The 11,792-nt window shown below is 33.7% G+C and overlaps 1 protein-coding gene and 1 pseudogene across 1 annotated transcript in view; one reads left to right on the forward strand and one right to left on the reverse strand.

Moving 5' to 3' along the window:
- Nucleotides 1–3,846: 3,846 nt before the first annotated feature.
- Nucleotides 3,847–11,792, reverse strand: part of HOMER1 (homer scaffold protein 1) — a 113,582-nt gene continuing 105,636 nt past the window's right edge. The window contains exon 9 of the mRNA XM_006913175.3: nucleotides 3,847–6,528. Within this exon, the coding sequence (XP_006913237.1) occupies nucleotides 6,340–6,528 (189 nt within the window). The 3' untranslated portion in view covers nucleotides 3,847–6,339. The remainder of the gene's footprint in view (nucleotides 6,529–11,792) is intronic.
- Nucleotides 7,323–7,441, forward strand: LOC112480742 (annotated as a pseudogene).

Genomic DNA, 11,792 nt, shown 5'->3' on the forward strand with positions numbered 1-11,792 from the left:
AAATCCAAATTTTCTTGTGACTTAGAGTCCTTCCTGATTTGCTCTTTGACTACTCCATTACACTCTCTGCACTCTCTTTCGCCCCATCGCCTACTCCTACGTAAAGATTCACAGTCAGCTACTATGCCTTCTGAGAAAGACTCCTCTGCTCCTCTCTCCCCTGGGTTCGCTCGTGCGCGTGCTCTCCTTATCACAGCATGTTCGCACTGTAAAGTAACCGTCCTGCACTAAATTGTGAGCTTCTCTCTTGTCTCTGTTCCGAAATAGGTCCTGGGACATAACGTGTTCAATAAATGTTTTAGGAGAGTAAAAAGCGTGGATTAGAAGCCAATGGATCACTTATAGGTCTCTTAAAACACTAACCCCACGACTGTTGACTTCCCAGTCAGATGGCACTTTGCTCTATGAATCTTTTAAATTAAGCCAACTCAAACCAAATCTTTTGGGCTCCTCAAAATGTTAAACAGAATTACCACATGATCTTGCAATTTTCCTCCTAGGTGGAAATTAAAACAAGGACTCAAACAAATACTCATATATGAATATTCATTGTAGAATTATGCACAATAGCCAAAAGGTAAAAATGACCCCAAGTGGCCATCAACAGATGAATGGATAAATCCAATGTGATATAACCATACAACGAAAAATTATTCAGCGTTGAAATGAAAATCCAATATATGCCACAATATGGATAAACCTTGAAAACATTATGCTAAATGAAATAACCAGATACAAAAGGGCAAATATTGTGTGATTCTTATTGATTTAATGGCCTCCGGAAAGGCCTTAACCTCTATGGAACCAGAATTGACCACAAACTCACCCGATACTAATTGTAAAACCCATATACTGCTGAACTACTGTTTAGTGTTAGGGGGCGAGTTTTATAGATTTATAACTTATTTCACTAGAGAAATTAAGAGATGACTTGCCTTCCCAAGGCCTTTATAAATAGTTTGCTACTTAAATTTTATAAACAGAATTCTGCATTTGAAACTACTTTCTTTGTATTATCTGAAGCTTGTAAGTTAAAAAAAATTGAGACCAAAACATTGCATAAATGACACCTGCAAACAAAATATAATTTACGACTGAATAACAACAAGCATTGTAATCACCAAAGAAGCTTGAATGAAGAAGTTAAAGAAGAATGAATATAAAATAGACAATTAAGAAGTGCCCTAACAGAGATGTTCTAGAGACGCAAGGCAGGCAAGCTAGAGGGAAGAAGTTTACTAGAAACATAAGCAAGATCTCCACCTTTTGACTGGTGTACTGGATGACCAAACTGATGACTGTGGGAACACAGCAGGTGCAATCATTTGAGCCTCTTCCCTTCCTTCCCCCATCCCCCTTCCAAAGGAACACCCCTGGAAGGGCCCCTATATATAGAAATGAAATGTCAAACAGTTAGTACAGTGCCTGTCATACAGCAGATATTCAACAAATATTCCTTTCTGTTGCATTTCATACTGAAGTTGTCAGGAAAGCACTCACTTCAAGTACGTCTGCTTTCAAGCCATGTTTTCTGAAAGTCATTCCACTTAAGGTATAACGATCAAATAAGTCAGACACAAGTCATATATGTATGACTTACCATACAAGTGCATATATAATAAGTTATAAAACACAGATAACAAAATAAGTTGATAGAAAAGATACGCACAAAAGATTTTTCTCTGCTACAGAAATGAGCTTAATTTTGCATTTATTAGGTACCCATTAGCACTTTAATTTGGTGGTATTAGGAGAAAGCAGAGTAATATTTCTGTCCCTGGGTAGATCTGATATGAAAATAACTCACAAATAGGTCAGAATCCCATAGAATGGTGAGATCTGAATGTTAGATGTCTTATATTAGGTTATACATTCTGACAACAAATGACAAGATCGTATGAAAGCCTTTGAAATTCATCAGGGCAATTCCAAGCTCATTTAGTTAAAAGCAGCAGCAAGGTAGGACATACTATTTTATGTGTCTCCAGCTATTCTGATGTACCTTAGAAAAACCCGAGGTCACCATGCTCCTTCTCTTTTTCCTGGCTCTGCTTTTACACAAAAAGATACCCTCTGCACCCAGATATACTCCTGGTATTTTCTGGGATGTGTCCTTTAAAGGACAGACGTGTCCTTAAAGAGATCAGAGAATCAACCAGAAGTCTTTTGGGAGCTTGTGGCCTTTCCTAGTCTAGATGTAATTTCTCTCCCTAGGTCACCTGTTTTTGGTAAAAATCACTTAGAATGTTTCTTTTCTTTCTAGCGCATTAAGCAGAAATCACTTAGGCAGTGAGTGCTGATTGAGTTTTTTTTCTTAGATAAAACTGTTAGCTAATTTGCTAGGTAGTATATAAACAAAAAAAATGAAAGACATTAATTTCTTTAATTCAATAATTATGCTTCTATTGGTGTGACATCTACATATAGTTTCTCATAGAGCAAAACTGTCATAAAATTTAAGGTCCAATTTAACGTGAATATTAGAAACACTTTCACAATTCAGAATGAGGCGAATGATGCATCTGTTTCCATTCTAAAATGATCCTTTTCTTGTAATTTTCAAAATATTCTTACATGAAATTTTATCTTCTCAACAAATATTACAATATGATAACCTACTTGAGAAAAATTTTTAAATGTACCATTTTCAACTACTTCTTACCTGTAAGTTTTTCTTTAAGTTTTATAAATTAATTTACTTCATAAATGATAAAAGAACAATGTTAAATAGCCAGAAGATAAAAATGCATTGAAGACTTTCATTGAAAAATTCATTTTATAACTTCAAGCACAGAATTTCAGTATGTTAAAATCATCTGATATCAACTAAAGAAAAAGGTTTCTTTAAAAAACAAAACAAACAAACAAAACACGACAAAACAACAACACTGCCACCAAACAAACTTTTCCTCTGTCCTGCCTCCCATTCCAGAACTGACAGAAAATCAGGTCTGCAAGGAGAGAACAGTTGAGCTGCATACTCCAGAGTTAAATAAAAAACATGGAAGACTGTAGCACATGTTAAAGAATAAATTTAATTTTAACAAAATTTAAATCTTTAACAAAGAAATGAGTTTCAAAAGGTGGTAGTGGTTTAATTTTGAGTGTTCCTTTTTCATTCCACTTGGGGAAAAAAGTGTAAATTTTTCCTTTGCTTCCCAACAGTTCAATGACAGCAAAACATTAAATCTATGATGGTGCTGGAGTTGCTCTATAGGAACAGAGATGCAACTTCATGAACTTTTTAAAATCTGCAATAAGTGAGAGAGAGACAGACATAGAGAGAGAGACGGAGAGAGAAGACAGAGGGATAGGGAAGGAGGGAGAGACCTCAGAGAAGGAGGGAGGGAGAGAGAGAGGGAAAGAGGAATTGGCTCATGCAATTGAGAAACAAAAACTAATTTTCCAGGCAGGGAAATACTTACAAAACCTTTTATGTCAAAGTTAGGATTTCACAACATAACACACTAATGCAAAATCCAATAGCACCTGTAAGATTTAAGTAAATGCTGCCATTACTTAAATGTTTTTAAAAAATTATCTGTAAAAGAGTGAAGGAAAAAAGATAAAGTACATTCTCCAGAGAACAACAAATGTATTTCAAAATAAAAATTGTATTTTTGTTTTTCTTTTCTTTCCAGTTTTTTTTTCTTTTTTCTTTTTTTTTTTTTTTTGGTACAAGAATTCATAGTCATATAACTTATATACAACGGGATCAATCTCTGCTCTCCTTTTCTGTTTGTCACTTCAAGTCCACATGTTCAGGCTACAGTCCCCAACATTATTTTCTGATAAATATATTACCACAGTTTTAATTAAATATAGATACATTATATAATACTTGTCTCTGGGAAAATCAAATTTTAATATTCAAACTTTATTTATATAATACAGAAATGAAGAAAACTACAGTAGGCACACAACCTAATTATGACTTGTAGATGATGATTCTAGATACTCTCCTATTGTAAATTAATGTTTAAAATAATCTTAATAAGATTTTATTTATATGTGCACTTGTGTTCACCTTATCCCATATACTATACACGTCTAATGACAATCTGGGAATTTAAAGGTGCAGCCCTCAAGAAATTGTGAAATCACTATTAAAAAAAAAAAGAAGAAGAAATTAGGCTCTATTGGACAAGGAAAAAACTCACAAAATTTCCAATTTTAAATTTCATATCAGTAGGAAAATATTAAAAATAATTTTCTGTATATACATATGGGCATATGTATATATTGAATTACACACGTCTCACATATCAATACAAGTGGAGACATTTTGATGAGTTATTTTCCCATTAAATAACAACTATGTCAAAATTTAAAAATATTTTCATACGTCATTAAAATAATTCACTTATCATTTCAACAGCTTACACTTTTTTTTTTTAACTCTTCATAACTACATTCCCTGATCCCTAGAGTTAAATCCTCTATTTAAATCAAAATCTGGTGCTCTTTGTTACTCAGAAACTGATGGATAAAATCACATCTACTTCAAAATTCTATCAATCAAATAAATTTTATTACCTGATTTATTAGAGAACTATCTCAGCTCTGAGCTTGTGTAGCTAAATTATCCTCCCTATAATACATAGGTGAGGAAAGTATCCTAAAATAGATGGAGGTAACTTACGTGATGTTCTAGCACATATAATACATGATGATTAAATGTCTGATATAAACTTTTCAGAGACACCTGAAAACTCAGTTTAGAAACTAACTTTAGAAACAAACCATTTATTTTTCACTCTAATATAAATTAATATGTATGTATTTACATACATACACATACATATATATAAAACAAAACTGTCTATGTTGAATAGCTGTGAGTGAAAAAATGGTTACAAATTGATTAATTAGCTTAATTTTGTACTTAACAATTCAATCTTTTGGGGGTACAAACAAAAAGTCAGTGCATTTTGTAGACTCCATAGAGTCAGACACTCAAGCATACACTTTAAAAAAGAACCCTCCTCAAAATCACAGGCATTGTACAGCAAGAATATATGGACTCTAATGCAATTCCTACTCCATAAGCAGACTAGACAGCACTTGGCTTACTTTTAAAATAGCTTCTTCAAAGAAAGAAATAAAGAAAAGCATCTTTGCTAAAAGTCTTTTAAAATTACATCAAAACAACATTAAAACCTGTTTACTGAGAAGAGCCTATTGAATTGAATTCCTGTTTTGAAATGCCTATTTAACAGTTCAGAATATTGCCTTGTGAGGTTTGACTAGAAATGTGGTTGACGTGAAGCCCCAGACAGAGCACACGGCCCCAATCCCAATAGTCCTCTGATTGGCTGTTTGATGGAAATGGATCCCCTTTAAAATAGCTATACACCTTAAAGTGATCAATAATAAACAGTTCCCCAATAACCATAATTATCTGTAAATTGAAATGCATTGATCGTTCAGAAAAGATTTCTTGCAAAATATATAAATAAATGTAACTGCATATTCTGTAAATATACTTAACATTGCTAGAGCAGACCGTCAGTGACGGGCTGCTGTGTTTCAGTACTGTGTCAAATTTATTAGAAATTTAAAAAGAAAAATTTCTGAGGGACTCAGCTGCCTTCATTAGTTGGCTTTAAAATGTGTAATAAAATGGGAGACAATATCTTCTCATAAATACATGGAATCAGTATGGAAAAGTAAACTATACAGCAGACAAGATTAGAGAACACCAGAGTGTACCAGAGTGGTCACCAGAGTGATGTATCTTCCAGTATAAAAAAAGGGAAGAACACTATACAGCCAGTTATAGTAAGTGTGTTTCAATCAAAGATGCAGCGCTCTCTCACTCCTGGCAAGAATTAACTGGTAATGGCACTGTTTCTCAGCAGTGCAAAAATATCCTGAGAAATTATTTAGATTACAACAAAAGACAGGGCTTTCATCACTAAGTTTTTGCACAGAACACAGCTTTAGATATCATAAATAAATTAATTTAGAAAGCAGATAGCTTTCACTGTGTTGAACACAAAAAGGGGATGTGACCCAGACATTGTGAATTCTCCCATTGGCTAATATCAGGAAAAAAAGATTGCATTAAGTGTCTATAATTTTCTAGTTAACTATGGCCAATAATATACATGGAGGTAATTTGTAGTTCAAGTGTTTCATCTCTTTTTTCCTCAACCTAGCTACAAGCTGGATTCTAAAATTTACATTGAAATATACAATTCCAATTTTCAAAAGATCCTCCTCCTGGAGGAGTGATATTTAATTTTTTTGTGTGCAATCTTGAAGCAGAGCCCCAAACAGTCCTATGAAGAGAGACAGTGTATTTTTTAATCGATTGGCACTGAAATTTCACTTTCCTTAGCTGCATTCTAGTAGCTTGGCCAAGTTATCTCGTAATTCTGTTAGTTCAAATATTTTTCCATCAAGAATTTCTAAGAGTGTCTTCAGGTTATTGCGAAAAGCTTCTTGTTCATTCTGACTTTTCTCCAGACGTTGCTCTAAGTCAGACAGTTGTCCCTCCAGGTCTTTGTTCCGAATTTCTACTTCCTTTAGAAACAAAAATGTGATATATATGCATGTCAGTTCATGACTTACTAAACAATATAACTTTCATTATTACTAACACTGTGGTCGTTAATGCAATTTGACCATTAGGAAAAGCTTCTGAACCTCGGCTTAACAATTTTAGGAGATTTCAGATTTCGCCATCTGAGAATTCCATGTGACTTTACTGACTGGCTTGTTCATGAATCTATCTATCTACTCAGCAAAAATTTCCTGACTGCTTACTTTGTGCCAGGCAACACCCTAGGCACTCAAATACTGATAGAGAACTGAAGACCCACTTTGAGAACTATCTATATCTCAGTTCTATTTCTGCCCATGTACTTTTCCTAATGCACAACTGTTAGCAATCACAGGTCAAAGCAAGCAGAGAAAAAGAGGGAAATTAATTTTTTCTACTTAGTGGCAATTCTGAAGAAAGACTGAAAGAAGAAAATGACTCTCTAAAATGAGGTTTTAGGATCCCCTGAATATTTAACTATTCTTTGTTTTGCCTCAATAGCAAATGAATGTATGCAGCAGAGAATACTGCTCAACTGCTAAAAACTGTAGTGAAGATATATAATAATTATACACCTAAGAATTATAACACTAACATACTGGAAATCACGATTCCAACATACTGGAAATCAAGGAAACAAAAAAATCACTAAAAGGATGTTCATGACAGCAACAACAAATTTTTAACACAGAATTCTGGTTACTTAGAAGTTTTCATTGCTCTAAAAATGTTTCTAAACATGACAGATATAATAAGTAATTCTAAAAAATAAAATGACTACAGCCATGCCATCCTGAAAAAGCCTGATCCTGTCTGATCTCAGAAGCTAAGCAGGGTCGGGCCTGGTTAGTACTTAGATGGGAGACCACCTAGGAAGACCAGATCCTGTAGGCATAACAAATAAAAAATAAGGGATTGGAAGCTGACAAGGTCCTTGCAATCTGTGAGGTCAACCAAGGGTTGCCTCACCTAAAAAAATAATAATAATAAAAATAAAAAATAAAAAAACAAAAAATGAAATGACATAATGAGCTATAGAGTAAGTTTTGATAAAATACCAAATTGAGAAAAACAGCAGAAACCAGCTGTTATACTTTAACTAAACTCTTCAGATAAGCAATGAACTGAAAGTTACAGCAGTCTCCCTTATCTGAGAGGGGACATGTTCCAAGACTCCCAAGATGCCTGACTGTGATAGTACCAAACTCTATACATACCATGTTTTTCCCTGTATGTACATACCTACCATAATGTTTAATTTATAAATTAGGCACACTACAATAGTAACAACAATAATAATGAAATAGAACAATTATAACAATATGCTATAATAAAAGACACTGAACAAAAAGGTGACTTATGTCCCCAGACAGGACAGAACAGGACGGCACAAGATTTCATCATGATACTCAGAATGGCATAGAATTTAAAATTTATGCATTGTTTATTTCTGGAACTTTCCATTTAATATTTTCAGATCACAGTTGACTACAAATAACTAAAACCGCATAAAACAAAATTGGGGATAAGGGGGAAGTAGTGTATATATCTTTTCTGGAAAGCTTACTTTTACATCTGAGAGGAATTAAGTGACTGATACAAATTACATTCACATATACAAATTATATGGGGAAATGAAAACATTTTGATGTAACACAATATAAATCAGCCTCAGAAAATGTTTCAAATGTTAGTATATCATTTTAATGTAAATCTCAAAAAAATTCTATCAAGTCTACAGGATAGAGGAAAAATGTTTTAATTTTTAATTATTGAAAGACAATTTGGTAAATGTTAAATGAAAAAAACGATACTACAATGGGGCAAAAATTTGTACGCATGAAGACAAACTGGGAATTAATGTACAAAAAGCAAACAGGAACTGGTTCAGGTTTTTGGGATTATGGATACCTTTTTCCAAAATTTGTCTTATAATACCTGTAAAGATTAAACTTATTTGAGAAAAATAACTGGGAAATGGCTTGAGGACATATAAAAAGTAACAACCTATTCAGGATTCTGAACATAAATGTTCACGTGCTTTGACAGAAATAATTAAGAGCAAGGTTTAAGCAAGGATGCCACAGATGAGTTGCAAGAGCCTGAGAAAATATAAAAAAGAAATAAAGCAACTATATTGATTTATAAATACAGAATTTAAGGAATCCCAATTTAATCTTAAAGTATTTACTGTTAGATGTTTTCACAAGGTATGTTTCTAATCTCATTCCTCTGAATAATCCACAAGATGAAGATAAGTAAACTGAGAGCAGAATCTGAAATCAATAAAATATTTATAAATTCAGAAGCCAAGTTCATGGAGGCTCTAAACACTGAGGGAGAAAAGAGACCCTGGGATCAAATGTAAAAATTCCACTCATGACAGCACAGCATGTGTTCTTGGTGCTTAAACAATAAGCTTAAGAGTAGAATGTTTCCAACTATGAAAATAGACCAAATGTCATTCACTAGGAAACACCCACTTTGCCAGGCACCACCCAGTTTGCCCTCTAAAGCCTGCCTTGAAAATAAAAGGCTTTCTTGTTCTCCTTGCCAATCAATGAAAACATCCAAACATTTTCAATGGAAGCAAGCAGAACACCAAACTCTCTCAGCTATTAAAACTGTGTCCTTCTCTCTAGGAGTCTCATACTCTAAGCCATTTCTCTCATTGGAGGAATTTTATTAGGCAGATAACAAAAGGGATCTAGTACAATGCTGACAGTGCTGGTCTATTTTGAGGCTGAGAATATGATCCCAGGATAACCCAGTACGCAGGGGCCAGCCAACATGAGACAATCGGAGCCCTGGATGGTGGCACTTGTCAGTGTTCTACCTTCTGTCTCTATCTTCCAGCCCTCTCCTTCTTGCCTGTTATTGTCTCTCCTAATTCATTAGTTTGTTTATTATCATTTTTGTCCTACTATTTTCCCCTTCTCCTTTACTGATATACAGGTATGTGCTTGGGGCACTCAAAACCTGGTCCAGCCTTGATAAATCACTGGAGGCCAGAATTTGCTAATTCTATTTTGAGTACTTTAAAAGGCAGTAACTGAAAGTATAAATCCTAGTAAGCAAAAGATCATGCTCTGTATTTGTTAGATATGGGACCTACGACACTAGAACAACTTAAGCAAAATTAAACAATTATTATTACCGCCATCAATAGGACCAGATCCTGTATCATTTAATCTAAATCAAAGCTATAGAATAATTATCTCTGATATCTGATTCACATCTTAAGCTCTTACAAGATATATTATTGCCCTATTAGATTATTAACATTTATATATGACAGGACATATAAATCGTCAAAACAAGTCTTACTAATTCAACAGAAAGATGAATAAAAGACATACAAATTTTGAAGAAGAGTTATTCAATAATTATTTATTGAGCATCTTCTATGTACTAGGCACTGAAAATACAGCAGTAAATAAACAAAGACAGTCCCTGTTTTAATACATTGTAAAAAGAGGACACGGGAAATAAAGAAGTAAACAGAACAGATTTCTGGGAAGACAAGATAATGGTGACTGTGTTCACTGATATCTCCCAAACTATGTAAAACAAAAATAAGAACAAATAAAACCGCACAAATTTTATGACTTCAATATAACTAGAAGAGAACAACATGAACCTCAAATTACCTACAATTAGGAAATACAAGCACCAATTTCGAGCCTGGAGATTTCTCAAGCTCTCACTCTAACCCTTGCAAAGGGCAAGGCAAGGTGTGAAGGTAATGCACAGGAGAGAGAAGAGGCGAATGAAAAGCCTAAGACTGAACTCTAAGAACCCCAAGAAAGAGAAAGACCATTGAAAGCGCCAAAATACTGGAAAAGCAAATAAAAAAATCTTGGTAGACCAGAGCAGACTACAAGAAAGGGACTTAACAGGGCACACGAGATATGAGGAAGCAATCTTGGAAAGGCAATACTTCTGAGGAAAAGAGGGTAAAAAGAGAAAGGAACCTGTTGGAATAGTATGGAAAAGGGAAAAAGAAGCGACACGGGGAAATTTAGACTCTTCCAAGACAAAAGAAAATTAAAATACTTAAAGATACACAACCTCTCCAGCACTGGCCCCCAGAAGAGGGTGTTTTTGAATTAAGAATGTGTAAGCCACCCCAAACTGCCACCCTATCCACTAAATACAAAGATTCATGCAATCTTCATTTACATAAACTATTATAAGATAAAAACAGAAAATGATACTCTAGACACTTTCAGTGGATGAAAATACCCACCAAAAAAAAAAAAAAACAAACAAACTACAAAAACACAAGAAATTCTAATAGAATCCATTACTCTGAATCAAATGTTCTCAAACATTAAAAAAAAAAGTCACACACTAAAAACAAAAATAGGCCAAAGAACTGAAAAACAGGAGAGCTGATTAAATCTCTGACAGAAAGAGAAGAAAAAGGCAAAATCATATTAGAAATAAAGACTGAATTATAAGATGCCCAAGGAAAAATAAATTTGAATAAAAATTATTTTTATTCAATCATTATTTTAAAAATACAAGGGAATTAAAGCAAGATAAAGAAAGTAGGGGAAGTGGTCAGAGAGAAAGTGGTTAAAACAGAAGACAAGAAAAGACAACCCAATTACATAGCACTGGAGCTCCTGAAAAAGAAAAACACAGCATTAAGACAGAAGTAATATTTAAAACTTTTACACAAGAAAACTTGCTGGAAAAAAGGAAGATCTGAATCTACAAATTAAAAGGGCCCACCATGTAAGCTGGGAAAACTGACCCTCAACAATCAAATCTGAGAAATATCTTAATAAAACTATTAGCCTTTAAAAATAAAGGAAAAATCCTCAGGGCATACAAACAGAATGAGCCCCAAATTTCCAAGGCCAAAAAATTAGGCTGGAATCAGACTTCTCAAAAGCAAGGTAATAATGGAGAAGCATTTTTAAGGATCTCAAAGAAAGAAAATTATGAACCAACGATCTTATGTCTAGCTATCATCCACGTACTAAGTCTATTTTTAAAAAACAGCTGAAACATGCAAGAAAATATAAATCCATGAGCTCTTCTGAAACCATCTACTAGAGGATAAGCTTTATTCAACCAACAGATTACTGTGGAAACTTCAGAAAAAAGACTAATGGTGACCATTTAATATATTTAATGTATTTCAAAACTAAAACAAAAGTAGATGGTTAAAAAGTATAAAAATGTACTTATTCTGACAAGATAGAAAATAATGCAAATAAAAATTGGAAAAAAG

The sequence above is a fragment of the Pteropus alecto genome, unplaced genomic scaffold, assembly GCF_000325575.1.
Source record: "Pteropus alecto unplaced genomic scaffold, ASM32557v1 scaffold20, whole genome shotgun sequence".
NCBI classification, from domain to species: Eukaryota; Metazoa; Chordata; class Mammalia; order Chiroptera; family Pteropodidae; genus Pteropus; species Pteropus alecto.